Genomic DNA, 26475 nt, shown 5'->3' with positions numbered 1-26475 from the left:
CATATACTTATAATCTTATAGCCAGGCATCCATGTACACGTACACACATGTAGACGCCAGCAGTGGAGTCATACAAAGACTTAGAGCACCCCCAACTGGGGGACAGCACCAGCAAAAAGAGACCGAGGGAAGCACATGTACAAACACAAGTTGTGCGTTCACATAAATGCTCTGCACATACAGTAGCTTATACCTATTATAAAGGCGTACTATTCATGTATTCTTTCTCTGTCTATTTGTTTCCCACCCGCTCTCTGTACTTAGACACTTCACACCCCTTATGTGTGTGTTATGTAGCTTATAGTGTTTGTGTAGTGTAGTTATAGCTGAGCAAATGTTTTCCCACACACAGTCCAAACAAAGACCAGGTGACACTTACATTCACACACTCACACACATCCACATCCGCATCCACACACACACACACACACCATGAAAGAGGTACAATTAGAGCATCCCACTCCAATTAACCAGCTCTCTAAACAAATCCACATTAGGCCCTCCATTGTGGCTGCGCTCGAAAACAGCCACTTGGGAAAGCAGCATAAAAGCCCCAACTGTATTTCTCCTCCAGGACACACGTGTGTGTGTGTGTGTGTGTGTGTGTGTGTGTGTGTGTGTGTGTGTGTGTGTGTGTGTGTGTGTGTGTGTGTGTGTGTGTGTGTGTGTGTGTGTGTGTGTGTGTGTGTGTGTGTGTGTGTGTGTGTGTGTGTGTGCGCGCAGACTGGAAGTGGTTACACACTGGCACAGAATCTGGGCTGTTATGATTATGGTGGAGATGGGAAGATTGTGCAATCACTGGTGGGTGGAGAGAGTGAGAGGAAGGCAGAGAGGGTGGGAAGAAGCACTGCAGAGAGGAAAGCAATGAAACAGGGAGGGAAGATGTTACCAGCAGCACAGGAAGAGAAAATTAGAACCTGTAGCACCGTCATAGTAAGCGACAACTCTGCTGCAGGGGAGTGAACCGTCTTTTGACAATCTTCCAAAATCTATTGTTTACTTTGAAGAAAGCTTCCCCTCGTTTTTCACCGATAGCTGAACTTGTGAGGCAGCGCTTCTTTCCTTCACATAGCTGCATGACTTAAAACATTATGTTCAGCGTTTCTTGTAAAGACAGCTAAGATAAGGATTTGTTTCTAGAGTCTACAAACCACAACAGGGTGAAAGAAAGAAAGATGTAGGGTAGTGAAAAAGATGCCACATTTGCCCCTCCCTCTCTAGTTCCAGTCCTGAACACACACACACACACACACACACAAACACACACACACTTGATGAAAGGCCCAGTGGGGCAGCACAGAGAGTTTGGAGGGGTCCCGTCTAGCAACCTGGTTGCACACCAATCTTCCTGTAATCCTTTCAGTCCCTACTGAGGCACATCCGCACACACTTACATGTTAAGTACACGCACACACATATCGCACACAGGTTTGTTGTGTATGTGTGCATATAAGCCTTAAAAAATATGTTTTCTGTTTATCAACATCAGAACCCAGTGGTATATCAGGCCTGCACCCCTGTATCTTCAGAGATAAGGGGTACAAGAGTTCAAGAGAGTAACACACAAGGCTGGAAAAGGTGTCATTGCTCCTTCGTTTCTACCGCCTCCTCTTCCTAAACTGTAAAAACAATATGTTTTCTTCTTAAAGCAGTGTTTTATTTTGGAGAAACTAGATTTGATCCATGGCTTTATAGTGCTCTGGGGTAGGTAAAGCACCATAAAATGAATCAGTTCTGTGCTTTTACTCAAATTATTGTGAAGGCAAGTTCCTCTTCTCCTCATCTAATTCACAGCACAAGTGTGCACATGAAGGAAAAATAAATGAGTGCTCAAACAATTTGTTCATAAAAAACAATTAGGCAATTAATTGATTTGTATTAAAACACACAAGATTGTTTGCGTTTTATATTTGGGTTCAGAACCTCAATTCCGTGACAATTCTCTGGCTAAGATGTTCTGATGATTAATTTGACTTCTCGTCCTGATGAGTCTGGTCACTGGAGCATTTCAGGGTTGTGGTTTGATGAATGAACCAAAAACAAAAAGGCAGCCATATTGCATTTTCTCTGCAGTAATTTTACATGGCTGTGATTGTTTCAGTGGCGCTGTCCTACATTATTCAGCCCATATAGGTTTCAGCCACTGTAACATGTGGCAAGATGTCAATACTTTTTTGTATAATTTACTGTGTGCACACGTTAGGGGTTGGAATGGGTATTACTAGTCATTAGCTGTACTGTGATACAAGTTTACTCGAAAATAATTCTGTTATTAATACATTTTACTTTCATAACAGCCAATGTTTCCCAGCTGTTGACCTCAGTGATTTCTATATTTCTAAATCTGGCCTGTAACTGATCAATTACTAATAGCATCTGTTCTGAGGGCACCTAGTCACCACCACTTAAAATGGAAAGTAGTGGCGAGAGAGAGAGAGAGACAGAGAGCGTGAGAGAGCGAGAGAGCGAGAGAGCGAGAGAGAGTTTCAGCCTCAGCTGGCAAACACAAAGGTCTGTGGCGCCAAGGCCTGCTGTGGACAGATAGAGCGGCAGAATAAGAGAGTTAAAGAGGTGTGTTCAAAGTGGGTGATTGTGTGTGAAATAGGCCTAAAAGTCATCGAAAGCCATATCACTTCATAATTACAGGATATGGAAATGTTCAATTTGTAGTGTTTCATAACTTACACCACAAAGATATATTGTGTCATTGTCTTTAACTCCTTCTAACTTCCTCAGCTTCCATTTCAAATCTTTTCCCCATTAGATGCTCAAATGAAGGAGTGAAGCCAGAGCACAATATGGCAGTTTGCTGTTAGAACATCACAGCTTCAGTCCCTTCAGCCTGGAGCCCCAGAGAGATGCTACAGCTAGTTAGCGATTAGGGAAGTCTCTCTGGGGGGCACTTGAAAATCAGTTAACTTTCCCCTCAAAGGCCCACGCTAGCTCCCATTAGCATTCAGCACACCCATTAGCAACAACACCTACTTTAAAATTAGCGCAGCCAACTGCCCCTGTGGGGCTGTTTAGGGAGTCTCCAGACAGAAAGAGACTGACAGAGTGAACAAGTACAGTAGCAGTGTGAACATTAAAGCTGTACAGTGAGGCACTAAGCGAGTTAATGGCTCCTTAGCTAAATAACAAACACATTAGCAGTTTGAGCAAAGACAAGTTGGCAGGCTGCTTTGTAACGGTGACAGGAACTAAGGATCAATGGGTTGATCATGCATGCCCATCTCACACTGTAAATTACACAGAAGACAAAGTTAAAGCCGCTACCTCCGGTACTAGCTAAGGAGTTGGTACAACCTTCGGGGGCAAGAACTAAACCAATAACAAGATTTCTGAGCTCTTAAAATGTTTCCTAGGATCCTTAAAAAGGTTGTGGTGATCAAAAAAAGCTTTATAATTATGCTTTTGTTGTTGTAAATGTGGCAAGACTATGATCTGGAAAGACAAATAAATATAAAACATCAGGTGAAGATGGTGAATCCAATGCAAAGCAAGGTATTCCGAAACACACGTACAAACACCAACTGAGTGTTTTGGAGTGGAGCCAAAGCCTATTCCCGTATGAGCGCGTAGCCATTTACTAGAGCCGTTTACTTCCCCCACCAACACACTAATCACATTAATCATCTATTTGTTTTAAAACATCATCAGGGACATTCACACATTGCACATACATAAACAAGCACCCGCACGCTGCACGGTGTGCACTTGTGCCTCTGGAAGTACACATGGTGCACTTGATGGGAACAAGAGGGAGGAGAGCCAAATTAACTACCATGCACTAATCACTGAGCTCTCTAATGCAAGCGTGCTTAGCACATTTGTGTGTGTGTGCATACATTTATGGCGCACACAAATATTCATACGGACACAATGACACACAAAGTATGCATGGACGGTAAGTGCGACAGCTAGATCTTGCTATGTATTTTTGTATTGTACTGGGTACATACTTGAATCAAAAAATGTGCCAATGTAGATTTACTTTATACTTTAAGTTCCATACATTTGTGCCACTTTCATGTAGTTTACTATTGTGCAGTTATACCCAAGAGGGTATTCATTATTGTGACTGCAGGTGAGAATGTAAAAGATTATTTACCGCCTGCCGGACGTCATGCAATCAAATATAAATAGCCTATAAGTAGCTACAATGAATCACATGAATCACACAATGAATGAGTCATTATGCTTGTGCAACTCAAAGTATAGTGATTCAAAAAAGAAGGATTCCTAGCTGACTACCACAAGAGTTGGCATAGCAACTTATTAAACATATACCTATGCTCCAAAAGTATTAACAGCACGACTGGAGCACTTCTTTGTCCAGCCTCCTTAGCTTTTATTACATCTTGTGTACTTACTTCAAATACAAAAAAAGGCCTTTTTCATGAATAAAAGCTTAAAAGATAACATGATGAGTTCAGTACATTGTATTTAATGTGATATGGTCAACTCGATGGCATGATGTTTCAACTGTTAATCACAACTCAATGATATACTCTTGTCTTTCTTTGTCTGTGTGTTACATGGTTGGAGGGGCCAGTGTAGGCTGAGCTTAGGCACCATGGGGGACATTGCCAGGAGGGGCACAGAGGGGTTGGGTGACTTAAATGGAGAAAAATCCAATAATTGTATCCGTCCAGAGGGAGGGTGAGCTTTTAGGGGGGAGGGGGGAGGGGAGACCTGTTATTACTCTTTCTTTTTCTTTCTCTCTTTCATTCCATCCCCTAATTCTAGGGTGAGGGGGTAACCTCAGAAAGGAAGTGGAGAGACATGAGGGTGACGGGCTGAGCTTGCTGTTAAAGTATGTCCTTGTAATTAGCTGAGTATTAGCAGCGGTGACAATGCAAGAGCACTGGGCAGGGAAGCACCCTTTAACGCTCTACTCATTTCCTGAACTTAATCCCCACCGCTTACTGGTAATAGTGCAAACGTGCACACGCATCTGGACACACACACACACACACACACACACACACACACACACACACACACACACACACACACACACACACACACACACACACACACACACACACACATTCAGTCATGCACAAATTCACATAATCAACTGCTGGCTATAATAGGAGAGGACTCGCTGAGCAAAGTTACACCCAGCAGCTCACCTTCAATCCCTATTATGCTAAAAGTCACAATGGTTTAATGCATGTGGGTGCATGCACATGAACATTTATGTCTGCATCTGCACATTAGCTTCAACTTGTGTCCAGATATAGCGCGGCGACTGTTTACTTCTCGAGTGTCAAGATGCTTCCGACACCCAGCAGCAGTACTTCAGGCAAGTCCCTGTGTCTTGTTTCCTCCAGTGAACGGATGGAGGAGACAAGGCTACAGAAGCGAAAATCAATTACTTTCAATTAAGTCAACCAGCAACTCTTGCAATGTGTCCTAAGGCCACACAAGTCTTGCTAACACTACCTTCAACCCCCACTCCTGCACCACAAAGTGACAAACACACAACATGTGCATGTGCACACCCTCTTTAAAAGCTGGATGTCTGTTTTTGTGTTTAAACTATTAGTTTAGAAACATTTACTGTGGAAATGGCTAAAAATGATCTTAAACCACAGTTATGGTCATTTGTATCCAACTCAAAAGAACATACACAAGAAGAAAACAACATGTAAAAATAGCATTTACTTGTGCTCGGTACGATTCATTTGGCTGATTTGAAACATGTTGATTATTTCATTTAAAACCACATAATTGATTTATACTGAAAAAAAAAGGTTGAGGGAACAGTAACTGTAGGCTGCGTGGCAAACCCTTGTAAAAAGCGTCACTGTAAAACCAATCTTAAACGTTGTTTGTCCTTAAAACACAAGACCTGTAGGTAGTTTAGCTTATTTCCAACAATTTAAGCCATCTATTCAGTCTCTCCTGAAGCATGTTAGTGGGATATGGGATTACAAGGTACTTAGATCAAATGTCTTGGAAAGTAAAAAATAACTTAAGACTCTAATAACAATATACATATGTTTTCCTTTCTAATAGTGAGAGAGTAGCAAGCACAATACAATGCATTTTGGAAAATAAATTCCTTTTATCTGACTGACTATCTGTATTTCAAATAATACAAATGAACTTCTTCCCTCTTCTTTAAGTAAGGGTCCCGGATTGACTCATAATCAAATCTCATGGTCAACCAAAAGTAAACTGAGGTGTGTGTTATTGATTAGCATCACAATGTACAACGATAACACAAGTGGAGTTAAGAAAAATATAAAAGATTGCTGGCAAAGGAGCAATTAACAACAGCTCTGAGAGAATGACAGAATGGGCATGGACCAATTTTATTAAATTGTGAGGACGTTTGTGTAGCTCTCTCGTTCCACATTGATTTTTGTTCCATTAGTTTAAATCAGAATTGTAAGAGACACCTGAGCTCAGTCCAGAGCACACCAGTAGAGAACAATTTCTATAGAGAGCACGTTGTAAACGGCGCAGAGGGGGACCACAAACCTTGTCACTGACACAACAGTCAGAGAGAGAGTGTGTCTGTGTATGTGTGTGTGTGTGTGTATGCCTGCCAGCTCCCAGTCTAGCTCTATTGTCTAACAAGGTCTAATTAGCGCTATGGCACAATGAATTAGCATAATTATGCAAACAGGGCTCCGCTAAAGGCTTGGCACAAGGGGAGGCTACGGGGGGCACCTATTACAACACACACACACGCATATATGTGCATGCACACACACAGTCACTAAGAATGCTGAGACATTAGTACAACAAATTAAACATGCATACATGACTGTGACAGAACCACTGGATAAGGAAAACACACACACACACACACACACACACACACACACACACACACACACACACCTGTCCAAAGCTGCGACAGGAAGTGACAAGAACACAAGGCTGTCGTGAACAGTGATGACTGGCTTATTTGGTAGAGTACATTAACTATGCTGACATTCATCCACTCTGTCACAAACAGTCCCACAGCACAACTAACACCAGAAATACACACAGTAATGACCCCACTGCCCTCCCATATAACACTCAAGTATTCAGGGCTTATAGTATTTATCAGTGGGGGTGATAGGTGAAGTCTGTGGGAGATAATAGGAATCACAGAGAGGCTGAAAGGCTAGTAGCCATTCAGATGATGACAGCTGTAGTGAAGAAGGTTCCATTAGGCTTCATTAGGATGCTTGGCTCTTGATGCACACACACTACCGAACAGGGAAAGCAATGCTCTAAATTAGTCTCAACTTAGCTGCTGCTATGGCTTCCAGTTTGTGTTTGTGTGTGTGTGTGTGTGTGTGTGTGTCACTGTGATCTTTGCCTGCAACATGAACCAAACTAGTAAACCCGCAACCCAACAAGCCCCTTTACCAAAAAACCTGCAATGTCAACAAGGTCTTCCTAAACCCTCTCAAACACATGCACACACCTCCTCTGAGGCATTCTTAGTCACCCAACCCCAAGGGCCTGCATTGTGTCCTTAAATCCTGATCCCTAGCAGGAAACAAGCACCCCTAAAACCCAAAGCAACAGCCGTACAAAGCTCTCTTACAATTACAAGCCCCCGTTGTCAGCTCGAGAACCAGGAAGGTCGGAAGTTCAGAGTTTAAATAGTTCAAAGTGATCAAGACCAGTCTGAAGTAGGCCCAGTTATTCATTGACGACGTTCCACGACTTTTGAATGACTACAAGAGGGGGTACTTTGTGTGAAACGCAGGTGAGTGAGTATATTAATACAACCAAAGTCACCTGTCGGATGCATGTGCCCTCTATAAAACCCTAGGTAGAGGTCTTCACAGGTCCAAAGTGTTGGACCCAATCTAAAACACACCCGTAGAAAACTTACCCCGAACTGATGTGCATGCAGAGCAGTCAAACCTGATGCAAATAAACTGGAGGAGGATTAGACCAGAAAGGCTGTTGACCTAAACAGACCTTAAATAAAGAGAGAACACCAAGTCACCACCAGCAGCAGCGTGATGAAAAAAAAAAGCAACAATACAATAATAAGACATCTTAGAAACTAATTCCAAAAACAATTTGTTTACATACACCTCAAAGGCTAATATATAGAAACAATTGAAAATCCTGCACCAACAAAACATCTTTCCTTTAATACAATTACTACTAAATTACTCAAATATTTTCTCCCGCTGTGTTTATGAGCTGCTGCATGATCAGAGTTCAGATCCACTTGGTATTATAGACTTATCCATACACAGAACTGAGACTCAAGCCAGCAGTAAAACAAAACCCTTCCCGACCCGATTAGACCGCGTATAATCTGAAAGAAAAGTAAAATAGTTTTTTGAGCCCGATTAAGTATTATTGTACAAGAGCATGCCCTGTGTTGCAGCACAGACTGACAGGTAATGGGCTGTAAAGTATACACACATTCTCCAGTAAACCACATACGTGGCTTCATTTGGGTTTGATTCTTTCCTCAACAGAAATAAAATGCTTATTAGACTCAGGCAGCGTTGTCTGAGTCCGCTGAGTCATCTCTATAGGATACACTCTCAATTTCCTAAAACACCTTCATTGAGACTCCTTGTCAGCTCCTCTGGTCTTGAAATGAAACCATTGACTCCAGCTTATCGTCACCTTAAGAAACAACACATTGTTCACATACGTGCACAGTGGTGGGACAAACACAATGGCCGGCAGAGAGGGTCATGCTGAGAGGAGGTAGCAATTTTAAGCTGAGTCCACACATTTTGGAGGTGGTGGGCTAATCCGGCCAGGCTTTTTAGCCCGCCATTCAGGAGGACAAGGACCCCTAGGATTTGGGCTTGTCCACACCTCAGGGGTGGGGGATTATCAAGATAGCAGGAAAGGTGGAGAGGATGTGATGGTGGGCAAAGACGTGAGTATGTGTTCATTAGCAAGACCGTGTGGATTTTTGCAAGCATAAGTGCATGGCTGAAAATCTTTGTGAGAGGCAGATATAGGCAGGTGTGTGTTTGTGTATTTAGAGGGGTTTCTCTCTGACTCACATCCCCAAAAATATACCCCAGAGCTCTGACAGGGTCACCTCTAGGCCTTTCAGAGCCTCCTCTCAACCAATCCTAATTGATCTCACGCATTACTAGTCCCAAACATGGGATGGAGAACAGGAGGGAGATGGCTGGCTCATTGTTTGAGGAACGGGGTCCCGTTGCTAGTGGCTCTCCACTCCTGACACACACACACATATCCACACACACACACACTCCACCTCTGGCATGCCCACCCACCACCTCCCCATCTCCGCCCCTTCCTCCTCTCCCCACCTTTATGCTCTCATCTCCGGCTGTGCTAATCCACCGGCCAAGTCAGGAACTCAGTTACCCATCTGGCCAAGCACGACTCCAGCTGGGAGGAGAGAGGGATGGAGGAGGTGGAAGAAAGAAAGAGGAGAAAGGGTAAGAGGGGTAGATTGAGAAAGCGGGATGAGGGGGGAAATACTGCAAGCAGTCAGGAAATGTCTGGTGTGAGGGAAGAGAAATGAGGGAGGAGAGCTTTCTATTAGTTTCTACTTTATAGGTACAAGAGGAGAAAGAGAATGAAGACAAAACAGGGACCTGCAAATCAGAAACAGCACAGTGAAGGCAGCTAGACCTTTTCATTTTCTCTAGTATTGATCTAATTGTTTCCTTGTAGAGGAAAGGGATTATCCATTCCAGCGGGTTGGAATGAGAGCAGCCACAGAGCTATGTCTTGATTGATAAAGTCGGATCCCAGCGTTCAATGAAGGAGCCCCTAGCCATGATCTTCACCTCTGACCCTGACTCCAGTGGGGCCATCTGGCTGGTCAACGCTAGCTCATGACTTTTGTCATAACCCATCACATGCCTGTGAAGATGGGCCTAGACAGAAAGAGGTTTATAGTAACTACAAAGGGGCCACGTCGAATTTAGATTTGTATCACTGTATTAACACGTCATTGCTGCTGAGGTGTAGCCACAGACAAAATTCCACTAAGTTGGACAATAAAGTTGTATTGTGTACAGGTCACAAATGAACCAACATTGGTAATGCAAGAAATACACATGCAACTAACATAAGTACTTATAAGAGAGAATAAGTGTTTGTAATCTCATAAAGAATCCGATTGCGTAGCTGACATGACTGGTTCCACTCTTGTAAACAGCAGTCCTGCCTGTCTGGTTGAAACACCTCCATGACAGATTTATGACAGGACCGAAAACATTTATGTCAGATGTATTTGATCTAAAAAAGACATAAGGAGTAACTGAAGATTACAGAGTGAAACTGAATTCAACTCAACCAGAAGTAAACTCAGTCAAGCTAAATGACTCACAAAGACTTGACAGGATGAAGGTGAAATCAAGGCTCTTGTGTTTCAGGTGATGCTCTTCCACTCCATAGCATCGTCACGCTCTATCTTTTCTCCCAAACTACTCATCACTGTCGACTGAAGCAACAAGAAGACTGTAGCCCAGTTCCCCTCTAAAGGACATTTGAAGGTAGTTGGGAGGAATGAGTACATGATAAACTGCTAAAGAAGCCACACAAGAGACACACTCCCATTCAAGAGATGGAATCAACCCACCAATCAAACACTAACAGCACACAGCATGAGGCAAACGCAAAGTTGTAGAGTGTGTGTGTGTGTTCATGTATGTGTGTTCGTGTATGTGTGTGTGTGTCTCAGAATGGGGTAACATCCAGGGAGTAGTGAAACTCTGTGGACATAATCACATCCACACACAAACATATTACAAACACAATGCCTTCAAGAAGTAAGATAAATGATGTACTTACAGACATTACCGGTGTTGTCAAAACTGTTGAGCACTTCATTAACTCTGATAGGCCCCAGGTTATCCCTAAGAGACCCCAAAAAAATGGAGGATTACAAAGCAGTCTGGGAGAATACTATGTTGTACAGTAAAACAAGACAAAGAATCTTGGCATTGTTCCAAAGGAAATATACCAAAAAGTGACTCTCAAATGTTGACAATACTGAGTTTTTTTGCATTTGATATTAAATTAGATTAAAAACAAACCAAAGATTCTAGATGTGTTTAAGTGATGTTATCCTCAAAGATAAAAGCAGAATGACGCTGTATAAACCTGCAAAGTGTTCAATACTGACTTTTACCCAACTAGTCTGATGTGGTGGTGTGAAAAAAGCTCCTTTGTGTGGTGCACTGTGACCATGCAGTATCTGAAACTAGAGCCTAATGTGCCTCCATTCAAGTGTGTGTGTACCTGAGCAAGGCACTGTATTCGGGGAAGTAGACACTTCTGTACTCCACCCACTGGTCGTCTGAGTTATCGCTGGAGTTTTGTGTCAGAAGCCTTTTCCTGGCGAAAAGGTCAAAAGTTGCGAACCTGCGAACAGACACCTGTTTGACTTCTGGAGTGTCCGCCTGCTTCTGACGCAACACCTGTGAGAGTCGGGAATAAAGGGGAGTTAATGGACTTCAATTTCCACAAAAACAGCTGGTAAATATTATCATAAGCTGGAAAGCCTCAGCACTTGCAGAGTGAAATATTTTCCTTTTTTGACAGTGTGAGGATTCATTTCAACAGACCGTTGGGAAGACAAGCAATGGAGCAGAAAGACATATTGTACAAACTTCACATTTATCATCTGTCCAAATATTCAATAACAAAGTCATGTTTTCCTGAGATGAATTTAATAAAAGTTAAATGTAGGCTGCTTTAAACACAATGTACAGAATGAATTATGAATCTGTAGTTCTTTCTGCAGCATCTATATCTTTCTATCTATCCATATATTCTGGTGAAGTCCACACAGAGGACATTACTGCGCCAAGAGGAAGAAATGCAGAATGCAAGATGGCCCCATCAGAGGGAGCTTTTCCTGTAACCCGAGTGTTATGTCTATGTATAATGCCCATCTATGGGGAAAAGCCCGACTCTTACAGTCACTGCTACTGCCTGTACAAGGTGTGTGTACGTGTAAAGCTAATCAGAAGTAGAGAGAGAGATTTGCCCTAGTGACAAAGACACTGTAAAGCTGGAATGTATTGTTGTAAAATGACTCTTGCAGAAGGAAAGGATTCAAGTTATACTATATGCCAAAATAGATAAGCACACTATAATAAACCAGGATTACTTAACACACAAACTGCTATTATATGTAACAGACTGAAACTGTTATTACACAGGCAAGGTCCCTGTCCATATTGTTCACATCATGGGTTTGAATAAATACTATATGATACTAAAATACTACATAGTACAAATGCCCAACGAGAGATGCCCAACAACACATTGTATGTTGAACATTCAACACGTTTTGAAAACATGCACGCACAAATATACTGAAACCACAAGATGTGTGTTCTTTCTTTTGAGGATACCAATACCTGTCTGAGTAGAGTCCACCTGGCTTTTGCCACATCAGTAGCACCACAGGTTTCAACCAGGGAGCTGTGGGAGTTAGCTGCGCAGGTGTCTTGATTAATATTCTTCCTCAAAGGCGAAGCCGGCTCGGTCTTCTCTGCAGTACCGTTTGAGTCCCTCTCCATTTTATCTTCGAAGACGTGGGCGGAAATAAACCTGTAAACAAATGCACTGGCTGTAGGGTTGTCACAGTTATCGGTAGAAATGTGGCTGTACAAAAAATAAGGTGTTTTTTTCTCTCAAAACAACTCCAACGCAGCTCGCAGATACGCTTCACTGTAATCACCTGTTACACCCACAATGGAAACATGCTACTTCCGTACACTTTTGGCGTTCGAGGCATAGCAATGGAATCTCGAAACAATGATGCCCGATCGTCCGTTACAAACTAACCGCCGCGTGTGTCTGACTTCGACTACTTTAGTCTGTCTATGCTCGCTACGTCATGCACAGTGGGCTTTGTTTAGGAAATCATACACGTGCATAGAATCTGTACGATGCTGTCAACGATACATATTTCGGGTTGACATAAAATGCCTATTTGTCATATTGAACGTTTAAACGGTTATTACTGTCGTGATGACCGACGTTAACTTACCAGACAGTGACAGTTGGCTTACTAAAACCACATAAACGCAGCTAGCACGTGTCTTACCCGATTAAACGTTAAATCGTTGTAATGTTCATTATCTCCTCTCTGCTGTGTTCACCGGCTCGTCTCGTTACACCATCTCGGTTACGATGTTTTGGGGAGCTTGCCGTTCGCAAACGGATGACATGTTTCTCCCTGTCCGGCCCACGTCGCTGCACGTCGGTAAGGGTGTTCAGTTAACGTTACGGGGATGCTGTTTCTGCAACTCTTTCAGGCTTAGTGTGAGATTACTATCTGTCAACTCATGCATTATTCAAAACGGTGTCTCCTTTTACCAGGCTGACACAACTAGTCTTGTCCTGAGCCGCAGATAAGGGCACAGGGCTGAAATCAAGCACCTCTGGATGTGGCTCACTGCACTCACACGGAAATAAGCTACAAGGCCATTAATAATACAGTTATTACGTCATAATACTAAAGTGTTCATTTCTTTACAATAATAATCCTCAACGATCTAATTCAAGTCTTCCAATAGAAATTTAGAATTAACAGTCACCTTGTTTTTTTTTTATGGAAAGCATGTCATGACACCACCCTACCAAATCACAACTTTACAACCTTTTTTTTAGGTATCTTGCAATCATCATAGTGCAGTTATAGATGGTAAAGACTATTGTTCAGTACTCTAACATCCAACACTAACATGCTTAACATATGCAGCCTTCTTATCACTTACTCCCATATTAAACTGCATCTGCTTACACCTTAAGAAATAATACATGTCTAAATATTACAAAAATACATTCCTCATTTATGTTTTTGTCACAGCACAGGGAAATAACCGCTGAACACCAGTTCACTGAGTGGTTTACAAGCTATACTCGTCTTATTTAGACTTTCAGTGTCTTGCTCAAGCACAAGGTACAGAATATTGATTTGACCAGTTATGACCATTGCAATGTGAAAATGTTTGGTTACAGTTTTAAAAAGTCTCTCGTTTTATTTCAGGACACTTCAAACTCATCCATTGATCATCTCAGCTCTGGACTTGAGAGGTACAAGGACTTGCAGAAGTATTTCAACAGGAGACTGAAGGCAACGCACCGCAGGTTCTCCAACACACCTGATCACTCATCGGTAAGGCCGGCCTCCTGCCTCAGCTTTGAACCATTTAATAATGATTTTTAATATAAGCTCAGTGTAAAGGGCATGAACACTCAACCTTTTGGTGTTCCTGTGAATTCTCTTGACACAGGTCTGTGGACATCACCATGAGTATTTCATTGAAAGTGATGGCATCTACAGATTGGACCAGAGACAGAGTAAGCAGAGAACACATGAATGCAGCTCGACTACTAATGTCAACAATTCATACAGCCAGATAATTGGGAAGGGAAACCTGTGACATTATTGTATTCTAAAGACTGGAGTTCATCCATGGAGATTTAATTGAAAAACCTTTTAAAGAGGACAGGAGGCAAACCAAAAACAAGATTAAACTGTAGTACCTTTTATCTTATTTATCCCCACAGCTGCATCTGCCACATCTTATGCGTTCCATTATGAGGAATAACGTCATTCCAACTTTTATGATTCGCTCAGTTTCCTCTCTCTGTTTGCAGGTGAGCCGGTGCCAGAGCGGGTGCTAAATCTAGGACAAGTCTCTGGACAGGAGGAGAAGACAGGACTTGATAATGAAGAGAGGAAGCAGAGGATTCAGTGGACTGTTCAGAGAATACGTCTGTCCCCACAGGAAAAGCATCTTGCTGCAACACTAAAAACTACTAACAGAGAAGAGCCGAGGTAAATTATACACTCAACATATCCTTTCCTCGGAAGCAATTTTTCTTTAGCTGGCAAATTTGCCAAAACTGTTTTAGGTACTGAATGAATAAGTGGATGAGTGTTCGTCTGTTAATCCAGGTGTGTGGTTGTGAGACTTGGAAAGTCCTCCCCTCTGGATCCCCCACACGTCGTATTCACTCTGGATAAAGTCTTGAGCTTTGGTACGTTTTAAATAGTTTGCACTTGAGGTAATAGTGCCCTGGCTGAAATTAAAGGACACTTTTGTTTATGTACGTGTGTCTGCATGTGTGAAGAGTGGGCAACAGACGAGGTCCTGTTTTACACAACTCTGGAGGGTCTACGCTGCAGCAGAGCGTTTCGGCTGGACCTGACCTCCGGTGGAAGCAGCATAACTTCTGTGTATGAGGAAACGCACCCCGAGTAAGTGTTAAGTGATGTGACATCTCAGCTGCTTCTGCTCCCACACCATCTCTAATTGATGCTCTGCCACCTCCCCAGTGTGTTTGTGGAGGTTGCCCTTTCAAGAGACAGACAGATACTGAGCATCAACTGCAGCAGCAGGACCAGTTCAGAGGTGCTGCTAATTGATACAACAACATCCCATTTAGAGCCTTTCCTGGTTCAGCCACGCCAGCTGGACCTCCTGTACCACGTGGAGCACTGGAGAAAGGGTCTGATTATACTGACTAATACAGGGCCTGGACAAGAATATCAGGTAGAGTTTATACACTATACACTATACATTTCACATAAATAGAACGTGTTACAATATTTTAAATAGGCTTCTGTATGTTGGCACCCTTTAAGCCTTGTTTACTGTCTTGACTGGATACAATTGGTCCCTATGATCAACTTGATTCTGGTGCAGGAACTTTGGAAGGAGAAAAACGTGCTGATAAATATTTTATGTTTTAATCTTGAAATGGAAACACTAGGTTGTGCAGGCCCCTCTCTCGGAGCCACACATGGTCTCCTGGGTGCCGTTGTTTGCCGCCGGCCCTGGCACTGCCATCAAAGACATGGACGTGGTCGGCGACCACTGCGTGTTAGTTGCGAGAACACCAGCCGGTGAGCTCATCCTGGTCGTGGTCCCGCTGACCCATCCCAAGGAGGCATACACTGTACAGGTCAGATAGTCAGATAGTCTTTAATGTCCCAGAGGGAGCTTTGTTTTCACAGCCAGTGCAGATTCCACATACTGATATAGACAATACATTAAATATACACATGGTAAAATCTACACATATCTTGATTTCATGTATTAATGTCTTACACTTTTATATTTCTATACTCCCAAGCTCCCCTCCTGGGCCTGTGCCATCCAAACCAAGACGCCAGGTGTGGCAGACCAACGCGGTGTATTAGAGTTCTTGATTTCATCTCCAGTCCACCTCCCGGAGCCCTACTGTCTAAACCCCGAGGACGGGCTACTTTTATCAGGCACCGGAGATGGGACCTCCCCAGAGAGCCAGGGGAATGATACCACCACACGCTTAGAGGCCTGCAGCCAAGTGAGAACACTTGATATATAAGACGCATGCACACACACTGAAACACTATCAGCAGGGAGGTAAGCATTTTGTCTTGAAGCTCACGTGTCCACTGATGAAGCTCTTTTAGCCACCAAAGACAGAAGACCTCACTAGCACACATTCAGTCCTGCACACATACACCTAGAACCCAACATATAGAAGCTCAGGGGATGACTTGTTTCAAGATCATTTAACACTTTGTACCATCTGCTCCTCACAGTCTCCAGACCAGTCTCTCTGCCTCTCCTTTGCAGGATGGTACCTTGGTGCCAGTGACACTGTTTCATTCAAAACCTGTGGAGAGTTTGCGGCAGGCGCCGCTACTGGTCCATGTCTACGGAGCATATGGCAGAGATCTCAACATGGAGTTCTGCCCAGAGAAAAGGCTGCTGCTGGAGCAGGGCTGGACTCTGGCCTACTGCCACATCAGGTAACGTATTCGCTCTCCAGCAGCCTAAAAAAACAACCTGACTGGTTAATTCTGGAATTCGAACTTCTGTGTTGAAGTGAATCTTTGTCATGTACACCTTCTAGAGGTGGAGGAGAGCGCGGCCTGTTCTGGCAAAGACAAGCTCGCGTAGAGGGGAAGCAGAGAGGAGTGGAGGACCTCCAAGCCTGTCTCCATCACCTCTTCTCTTTAGGAGTCTCGTCTCCGTCACTCACTGCCCTCACAGCCTGCAGTGCTGGTGCTGTGCCAGTGGGAGCGCTGTGCAACAGACACCCACACATGGTGCGGGCTGTCACGCTGCAGGTAAAGGTGTTAAATCACCGGAGAATTGTGTATTGGTGTGTAGCTTTTAGTGTTATTCTATTTAAGAATATTAGGGACTCTGTGTCTTCCTCAAGAGCACTTTAACAAGCAGGCGTTTGCCAATATGTAAGAGTTAAGTATAAATTCAAGGACGGCCTCCTCACACCTTACACTCAGGTCTACACACACACACACACACACACACACACATCCAAAGACCCCTCTTTTCCTGTGTTCAGGCTCCTTTCCTGGATGTGTTGGGAGCTATGGAGGATCCCAGCCTGCCTCTAACGTTGGAGGATAGAGAAGAATGGGGGAACCCAGTAGGAAACCCAAAACATAGACTAACCATCTCCTCCTATTGTCCACTTCACAACATTACCCCTCAGGTATGGAGAGGAAGACCGTGAAACCCCCCAAAAATGTAGCTGCAGTTTTTTATTATGAGATTCTCTCTGATTTACTCTTATTAAATTGGCCCTGCAATGTAAATTGGCCTTCTGGTCGATAGATATTGATTGAGGGGATACATCATAATGTCAACTACTATAGGTTAACCATCTTTGTGTGTGTGTGTGTGTGTGTGTGTGTGCGTGTGATTCTGTGAGCTAGTGCTACCCATCGATTCTGCTGACGGCATACAGCGGTGATCGCAGGGTTCCTCTGGCAGGCGTCCTCAGATACACCAAGCAGTTAAAAAACGCCATTCATACACACCTCACCATGAAACCAGAGTCAGGTACGTGCACACACACACCGTCACACATGCTATCGCAACAGCGAACCCACTTGTTGATTACATAGACGTGTGCAGCCAAGCATGCTGTTGGATAAACGTGTGCGTTTGTGTACGTGTCTCTGTGTGTGCATTCCGGGATGGATTTCCTAATTGTTCCCACATCCTTTTCGGTGTGATTTCTGCATCATCGGAGGTTTTAATATTTCAGGGTCAGCTCCCAATAGTAGTGTCAGTGTGCATGTCTGGAGAGGCAGCAGAAACCGGCGCATGGCTGGCTGTCTGTCCGTCTGGGGAAACTGCGAACAGCATTTAAAGTTCATGATCAAAGTATAGCATAGGTCACCTTGTAGTATAGCGTGTGTGTGTGTGTGTGTGCGTGTGTGTGTGTGTGTGTGTGTCAGTGTCAGCTAATTGCTCTCATGTCCCCCTAGACAGGCTCCTTCTCCCTCTCACTTATAATCTGCCTACACCACATTGGTGGTACTCCTCTTTACACCCCTCTCTCTCTCTCTGCACTGCCTCCACTCTTCTTGTTTCAAATGCACACATTATCTCTCTCTTTCACCCTCTCTCACTTTCCTGTTGTTCCCAGACACACACACACACACACCAGGCAGCTTACGTGTCTGTGTATGTGTGTGTGTGTATATGTCTGCCTAATCTGTCTCTCTCTGTTCTCCGGAGTCTTTGATAAAGTGCTGATGGCATAGACACATGCAGGCGGGTGGACCGGCCCATTAGCATGGTAAAGAGATAGTGTATCAGAGCGAGAGATTAGACGCCACAGACTGGGAGCTGTCAAGGTCAAGACCGCACTTGTGAAACAGCCCGTACCACAGAGACGGGGGGGGATATGTTGGGGTTTGAGAAGAGGGAGGGCAATATCAGCTGGCAGCATGAATGAGAGAGAGAGAGAGAGAAGGGATTTGGGAAAACTGGACAGAGAGCGAGAGCAGAGAAAGTGGGCATACAATAAGATAAGGGGAGGAAGTTTTAAACAATGTCCCCCATTTTGCCTTTGACCTCCGTCTTCCTCGTTCTTTCAGAATGTGAACCAGCACCAAACGTAGTTCTGAATATTCAACCTGGAGCCAATCACCACGGGCCAGATGACTTTGAGTTGATGCTGGAGGAGGTAATGCACTCTCCTCGCTCTTAAAGGGATTTTAAGCATTTTTAAGTTTTTAAAGTGGAGCTTTTTAAATATGTGCTTCCAAATACATCCACAAATAAGGCGATTTAGACATAAGCAGTTCTATTTGATTAATTATTCTCTAAGTGATCTTGCTTGTTGACAGATGCTCTTAAACCCACTGAAAATACACATCCATGCTGAAAAGTGACAATACTGTAAAGAGAATTTTGTACAAACCCTTTTCTCACATTGTGAACACTGACATTAGTTTTATCGGTTGAGTTGTTGGGTACGGACTGAGAAATGTGTCCCGTGTCTTCTCTTCCCGACACAGGAAGCCCTCACGCTAGCGTTCCTACACACAGAGCTGGACCTGGACCCTCCTCGGCCTCCACGCAGGAGGAAGAGATAGCACAGCTATCAGGGGGAAGTCAGGAATCTAACCACAATGACCTAAACATCGACCATCATGACGACAAATATGAGCCCGAATCTGAACGTATCTGCAATGGTCCTCTTTATTATATGACATGAATCTCGTACAGAGGAGATTCTTGATCGTTTGATTGCTGCTGTGGACTTTAATAACTTTTCATATTAGCATTTATAAAGTATATCCATGGCACTCAAATAGCAGGCCTTCTCAGAGACGTAGCACTGTTCTGGGTGGCTCGGATTAAACCGAGTGCTGGTGGAGTACTGAATCACCAAACTCTCTCCTGCCTCCGTCGGGATACCAGACTTTTGTAACGCCTTGCCGTCGTTGACTTGGTTGGTGCTCTTCAGCACCTTCAGCTGGTCTGGTAGCTCACGAATGGAGGAGAGATCTGTGATGGCGGATTCTTTACCAAAGTTAAGCACTATGAGGAAAGCTCGGTTGAGCCCGTCCAGCTCTCTGAGGTACGAGAAGACACTGGCATCGGCGTGGACGTAGCAGAACCATCCACGTTGAAGGGCGAGCTCTGACTGACGCAGGGCGGTCAGGAACCGGTACTGAGCCAGAACAGACCCTTCATCTTCCCTCTGGACCTAGAAGAGAGAGAGTGGCACGGGGATACACGATGTGAAATAAGATCAAGTTGAACAAGCTCTGGCCAGATGTTTCTCCAGAGTTGGACAGTATTGAATGAGTTCTGTACCTCCACATTGATGCTTGTGTAATTAGGGTGTACAGGCAACCAGGTGATGTTGGTTTTGTTGTTAAAGCCTGCGTTCATGTCACCGCTCCACTGCATTGGAGACCGCTGAGGGTCCCGACTGGCACTCTGCAGGGAAATGTAAGCACAATGAATGTTTATGGACATACTGTCATGCACGTGCACTCAGTTGCCAGTTTATTAGGTGTATTAAGCTAAAACTGATCTCAATTACAACAAACCTGCAATAAATCCTAACATCATGAATTTTGTGGTAAAGTTGGATACATTTATGTCACTATAATAACAGTCCAAACACATTTCGTCCTGTTTTGTAATGTCATCAATTAAAAGGGCCATGGCAGAGACGTTACATCGAGAAACTCTGTACGGTGCATGCACAGTACTGACCGCATTGTATTTGCCAGCAGGGTCCTGTGTCTGACTGTCTGTGACGTTGATGTTCTCCATGCCTATCTCCTCGCCGTAGTAGGTGGTGGGCGTGCCTGGGAGGGTCAGCAGCAGCATGTTGATGACACGAATGTAGGTCTGACCAGCACTGGAGGCAATCCGAGGCTTGTCGTGGTTCCCAACCTTATACACAGTGGAGGTAAGAGACATACATGGAAGGTGGAGAGGGAGATAAGTTGGCAGGGAGGCAGGCAGGGTGAAGTGGATGGGTTGAAAAGTGAGGGATGTGGGATGTATAGATAAAGTGAGCGAGAATCCTGGGACTCCTGACTCACCAGCCAGTTGGCCCATTGTCCCTTGGGCATGTTGGCCATCCACAGCTGGACCAGATGTTTCACCCACAAGCCACTGGTGTTCTGAGGCAGGTCCAGCAGGTAAAAGTTAAAGGGGAAGTCATTTTCTTTAACCAGCGGGGTGCTATAGTACATCATGGTCTTGTCCACCTCGTGGTAATCATAAGACTCCGACACCATGAACCTGAAGTGGATCAAGAACTTGTTTATATAACATGCAATCTGATCCTCAGCCATACAGTGTCAGTGATTTGAATCTTTGTGAACTCTGCTGAACTCTTTCATTGGCCTTTAACAAGGCCAATGAAAGAGCATTACCAGTCCAATAGTATCATTGTATGGCTCCCGTACCTGTATCGGCCAGGCTCACGGCTGTAGACATCCATCTCAGCCCTCCAGTCCCTCAGCAGGTCGTGCAGGCCCAGCTGACTGGTGGTGTAGTCATGGTGGAGGTCCCACTCTGAGGCCACAGACTCCTGGATTGTTGTAAATATAAATACATATGGGGTAATGTAGCTATTATTGGATGTCAGGCCTATTCAGTTCATTGGTTTTGCATAAGGTTTAGGGTACTAGTGGTCCATTCACAGTAAAGCTTCCACCCTTAGATCATCCACCACAGTGGATCAAGAGAGCTCAGCTGTGTTTTCCTCTGCCCACTGGGAGTTATGAGAGCTTGGGTGTGAATGTGTTCCTTTGTCAGGCCTAAGCTCCGGGTCCAGTCACAGGCTCAGATAGAGAGTAGAGGCCAAGTGATAAGAGACTTTTGGGTTCAATAATGAAGGAGTAGTGTTAAAAAAATGTTCAGTTTGGTGTTAATTGTATTGGTAAATGATTGGTTGTTATAGGGGAAGAAGACAAAAGTAACACAGGCAGAAAAATGTGTCTTGTTAAGTAAAAGATGTCTCTCTCTGGGCCCTAATGGGACCACAAAGACAAAGCACCAGGTTAACAGTTTTAAGCGAACCAGCCCGGGACCTGCTTCAGTGCTGAAAGGCCTTTTGGAGGACAGTGAAATAATACTCCTAAAACACCTAATGTGTGTGTGTGTGTATCCTTGTTTGTGAGGACACAGGGACAACCCACAGGTTCCACACCGTAAATCTATTCACAGATTTAATTACTGAGGCGGCAGCTTTAGACATGCTGCCACATGAGCAAACCGCTCAGCGCCATAAAGCACATAGTTGGTCTGAATTGAAAGCTACAACCGGCACTAAAGCAATAATGACAACAGTTATGATTATCAGATTGTTGCAAAGATTGTGTTGTAAAGTTCTCAATATGCCAATAAAACACACAGCTGTGACTCTTTATTGCAATTTAATGTTTTTGTAGATTGCATGAAGATCTCTGTGTATTGCCCAACAGTGACCTTTTGTTTTGTTCCATGCCACTATAAAGCACCGCTTGGCGCGGGTTATTAAGGACGAGTAGTCGGTCAATGCAGCAGTGAGTGTCACCAGTAGAGTCAGTTATTCTCAAGTGGTAGGTAATTCCCAATGACTTGCTAATCCCCCAAAATATGCCTCTTTTCTACTAATCTCTACTCTGTGAGAACTTCAGTCTCCATGGTGCAAAAAGTCTTTCTCAGTGAGCTCTGCATGAATCATGACCCCTTTGAATTCCAGAAGGGCACAAGATGAACCTGACATTTAAGCCAGAGATAAATGAACGATACAACATGAACACCGCGAACTCTCCCACTCAGCTGGTGGTTGTGTTTGTTGTACCAGCAACACGAGAGTACTGCTTGACATGTCACACTTTATATCATTCAACAAGTTAAAATCATAATAGAATTGCATAACTGAATGTTACAACACAAGATTGTTAACTACAACTGAACTTTGAGCTCCGAGGAAGAAGAGCTGCTTGGTGAGTGCACAGCAGAGCGGTAGCAAAGAGTAAAGAAATGGACACAGACAGACCTCACTGACTGACCATCTGAACATGGTTCGTTACTTTCTGTTATTATTAAATATTAAACATGACAAGCCAGACCTAACAACTTGTGACCATCTCAGAAGGGGGGCTGGACATGGGTCTTAAATCTATGAGGACTGTGTCTCATCACTTCAAAATAAAATTATTATTTCATTGTTCATTTATCCAAAATGATAACTAAAACTGTATAGGATTCAAGAATTCTTCATCCTCGGATGTCATGAAATAAAATGTGATTGGAGCTGAAGCGTGACCTTACGTGACCTTACATGTGTCACACCTGCTCCGCCATTTGATACGCATCAATTTCAGCTGGCAGATCAGATCGACCTCACCGTCTTTGGTGGCCGCGTCGAGTCCAACTAAGCCGGCGGACAATTGCTGCCCGTCACAAACACGGCCCGTTTGGAGTGAACAATGGCACAGTAGCCGAACTGAACCAAGTGAGGTGTGATGTTACGAGGCGCTAAAGGAGGTGACAATCACCGGTGCTTTGTTTGGGTCCACCTGTGGTTCATCCCTCAAGTGTGCGGCCTCCATGAGGTGCTTCACTGCACCCATCCGGAACCCGTCCACTCCCTTCTCCAGCCAGAAACGAATGATATCCTAAAATAGAATCATAAATATAAACTTAACTAAAAAAAATGCTGTGTGTGCAGACTGTGGAAAGAAAGTGTGCTGAAGGTCAGACTCTAGTGCTTGAGTGTCCTTTGATTGTTGTAATTCATTTCAGAATAAACATGAACATTAAACACAGGCATAGTCTGTAGTTCCTTGCTGTTCTGTGAATTGGCAGTTAAAAACACACACGAGTTTACTAGCTCAAGTTAATGTGTAATCAGTTGGCCATTATCACATATAGCTACAGATTGTAGATCCACAGGATTGTGGATCTACAACAATCACGGGACAGTGGAGAAGACAAACCATATGGGGACAACACTGACTAAGATCTTCGTATGAGATATGTTATGAGTCACTAAAAACCAAACGTTTTTAGAAATAAGTCAATAGCAGAGACAATGTGTGCAATCTTACAGTCATCTCTTTGCGGACATGTGGGTTTCTGAAGTTCAGGTCCGGTTGCTCCTTGAGGAACTGGTGCAAGTAGCATTGTCCTCTGACTTCATCGTAAGTCCATGACGATTTCCCAAACACACTCACCTGAGAGAAAAGAGGAGGGAGTCAAGAGGAGAAGAGACATGTACACCGGTCTCCTGGATGAAAGTCCTGTGTGTGTTTGACAAATACGCCCTAATCCTAATCCATCATCACACACATTCTTTTTAACGTCTAATAATGACGGGGGTTGGGTTTTACATTGTAGCTACTTGAAAGCCTGTGTCTCATACAGATGCTCAAAGGTGACTTGTGCGTCGGTATCAGTCGCTGAGAGGCGTGACAAAGCGTCTGTATTTGACGCCCTGGGAGTGAGAACGGGATGAGTGCAATGCATCAGTGAAGGTTCTGTGAAAATCACTACCGACCCAATTATTAGGCCTCGGAGCGGATCCATTGCAGTCGGTCCAGACGTAGTAATCCTTGTAGTGAGGATCTCCAGTCCGGCTCAAGTTAAACCAGCGGTGACGGTCGCTGGTGTGATTGGGAATGAAATCCATGATCAGCTTCAAACCTGGAGGGAACCGAGAGATTAGTGTGAGGCAAAGACATGGACCCTGCCATCCAGACAACTCTGCTACCCCCAAAACAAGCCGTGTGGCGATCCACCATCACATCTGTAGTGGAAAAGAAAGTACACACCTTTGTTCTGCATTTCAGCCAGAAGCTCTTCAAAGTCTTGCATGGTTCCAAAGAGCGGGTCGATGGCCCGGAAATCTTCCACATCGTAGCCGGAGTCCCTCATGGGAGAGCGGTAGAAAGGACTGACCCACACTGACTTGATGTTCAGGTACTGGAAGTGATCCAGCTGCTGCTGAATGCCTGCCAGACCAGAGACACCACAGTGATCAATGCTGGATACTAGAGGACTTGGTGCCAAAGACAAAGAAGTGCAAAACTTGTATTAAAATAGAATGTCAAGCAATAATGTTAATGGTGAAATAAAATCAATGATTTTATCATTCATTTAAGTCCCTCTGCTTGTTGTTTATTCTTTCTATTTGGTAATAGTAATAGGCCTACATGTTGGTATAGGAAATGCTTGTTAATAAATTGTTAATAAATGTATTTTGGTCAAAATACTCTGCAGGTATTTTCTAGAATGTAACCAGTCCATTAGAGTGCCTACGATGAACTAAAGGACTAAAATATAGTATCCTGCTGGAGGAGGATATTTCACAACCTGGCGACTCAAACGTTATTCTGTGTGAAAACGACTTAACGGTCATGAATAAAGCCGTTAGTTACACATTATAACCATTTATATAGTGTGACTTCATAGAAATAAACAAGTGTTAAGGAGGATTAATGATCTGTATCAGAGCACGCGCCCGGGTCAGGGGCATATCTTACCTTTGAGGTCTCCGACCCCATCTCCGTCGGAGTCCCTGAAGGACCGGAGATAAACCTGGTACACCGGGGAGACCTGCCACCACTGCAGGCACCGCGGAGACAGCGCGATCACCGTGACGGTGCACGCCACCAGCGCCAGGGTGCACGCCACCATCAGCCAGAACATGATCTCCCGGGGCACCCGGTACCGGGCCTTGGAGGAGTGCAGCAGCACCATCTCCTTGGGCATCCCGGCGTACGGCTTGATCTGCGTGTACTCCGCGTCCGCGTCCAGCTTCAGCGCCGTGGTGTCGCGCCTCTCCTCGGGCTCTACGGGGTTGATGGTGTCCTCCGCTGACCCACCGCGGTCCACGTCCGAATACCCGGGGTTCCTCGTGCACTCCTCGAGCTCCATGCTACCGGCGGCTTGTGCAACACTCATCCGATTCGCAAGAGGGAAAAACTTGCAAACAAACTGTTGATTTAGCTCTTCTTCAGGAAGTCAGACTGACTCAAAGAGGCAAAATTACACTATGTAACTGCCAGAGGCCAGAGTACACTCTCTGTCTTCCTCTCTCTCACACACGCGCGCGCGCAGTGCCACCTGAGGAATGTGGGAAGCTGGAGAGTTGGATGGGATCGGGTGGAGATTAACCTTTCTTGCTGCAGTGCTGACTGAGATGTGTAGCGGGAGAAGTAAACCTTCAGCCCAGCACACATTTCCTCCACCTGTGTCGAGTCACAGCTTAATCTTAGAGGAATGAAGATTTCGAGGTAAACTTGTTTAACAATGGTGCGACAGAATAAACACCGTTTAAAACAACAACTTTGTAACTTTATTACAAACAGGAATTGCATTGTTATTGTGTTAGCGCAGGGGGATATCTTAAATATTTTATCCACAGTATTTCCTCGAGTTCTGTCTAGGAACCAAGTTCACATTGCGCACCAACGATAATCCCTTTGTCCTCCTACGCATGCGCAAATGTCAGGCGCTATCTCTCTCGAGTCTCGAGGAAACGGGTGATGTCATTTGGGTCCCGTTAATTCGGATGTTCATAAAACTTTTTTAGTATTTGGTTATCGTTTAAAAAGATATAACAGCCCAATATTGGCGTCCTTTTGACTTTAACCAAATTATCCCTGAAATGTGGTGTGTTAGCCACATCCTAGTACATTACAAGTACAGTATGCGTGACAATCAGTAGGAATATCTAAATTACATGACACTT

At 44.2% G+C, this 26475-nt stretch overlaps 3 protein-coding genes across 3 annotated transcripts in view; 1 reads left to right on the top strand and 2 right to left on the bottom strand.

Moving 5' to 3' along the window:
- Positions 1–12565, bottom strand: part of camkmt (calmodulin-lysine N-methyltransferase) — a 94491-nt gene extending 81926 nt beyond the window's left edge. The window contains exons 1-3 of the mRNA XM_079169384.1: positions 12354–12565; positions 11227–11405; positions 10777–10841 (exon numbers count right to left, since the gene is read on the bottom strand). Of these exons, the coding sequence (XP_079025510.1) occupies positions 10777–10841; positions 11227–11405; positions 12354–12515 (406 nt within the window). The 5' untranslated portion in view covers positions 12516–12565. The remainder of the gene's footprint in view (positions 1–10776; positions 10842–11226; positions 11406–12353) is intronic.
- A 360-nt stretch (positions 12566–12925) lies between these two features.
- On the top strand, positions 12926–19405 carry prepl (prolyl endopeptidase like). Its single transcript, XM_079168834.1, has 15 exons — positions 12926–13204; positions 13991–14119; positions 14238–14304; positions 14605–14785; positions 14906–14988; positions 15082–15208; positions 15287–15503; positions 15724–15915; positions 16087–16299; positions 16575–16750; positions 16855–17071; positions 17311–17460; positions 17684–17810; positions 18857–18945; positions 19280–19405. The coding sequence occupies exons 1-15, from the start codon at positions 13070–13072 to the stop codon at positions 19355–19357; spliced, it is 2181 nt and encodes a 726-aa protein (XP_079024960.1). The 5' UTR covers positions 12926–13069; the 3' UTR covers positions 19358–19405.
- Positions 19406–19511: 106 nt separating this feature from the next.
- slc3a1 (solute carrier family 3 member 1) lies at positions 19512–25808 on the bottom strand. The gene is made up of 10 exons (XM_079168835.1): positions 25265–25808; positions 24554–24733; positions 24280–24425; positions 23831–23956; positions 23279–23398; positions 21197–21321; positions 20828–21029; positions 20493–20675; positions 20085–20210; positions 19512–19974 (listed from the first exon to the last, which is right to left on the bottom strand). The coding sequence occupies exons 1-10, from the start codon at positions 25683–25685 to the stop codon at positions 19543–19545; spliced, it is 2061 nt and encodes a 686-aa protein (XP_079024961.1). The 5' UTR covers positions 25686–25808; the 3' UTR covers positions 19512–19542.
- Between the last annotated feature and the right edge of the window lie 667 nt (positions 25809–26475).

Source organism: Pholis gunnellus (assembly GCF_910591455.1).
Source record: "Pholis gunnellus genome assembly, chromosome: 11".
NCBI classification, from domain to species: domain Eukaryota; kingdom Metazoa; phylum Chordata; class Actinopteri; order Perciformes; family Pholidae; genus Pholis; species Pholis gunnellus.
Note: the sequence above shows the minus strand (reverse complement) of the source record. Positions and strands in the feature narration are given on the sequence as shown.

Coding starts and splice junctions, on each gene's coding strand:
- prepl (XM_079168834.1), top strand. CDS start 13,070: ATGTTCATTATCTCCTCTCTGCTGTGTTCACCGGCTCGTCTCGTTACA. Junction 16,751..16,854: donor CTGGCCTACTGCCACATCAG/GTAACGTATTCG, acceptor TACACCTTCTAG/AGGTGGAGGAGAGCGCGGCC. Junction 17,811..18,856: donor CACCATGAAACCAGAGTCAG/GTACGTGCACAC, acceptor TCGTTCTTTCAG/AATGTGAACCAGCACCAAAC.
- slc3a1 (XM_079168835.1), bottom strand. CDS start 25,685: ATGAGTGTTGCACAAGCCGCCGGTAGCATGGAGCTCGAGGAGTGCACG. Junction 24,734..25,264: donor TGGGGTCGGAGACCTCAAAG/GTAAGATATGCC, acceptor CTGGTCTGGCAG/GCATTCAGCAGCAGCTGGAT. Junction 20,676..20,827: donor GACAATGGGCCAACTGGCTG/GTGAGTCAGGAG, acceptor ACTGTGTATAAG/GTTGGGAACCACGACAAGCC.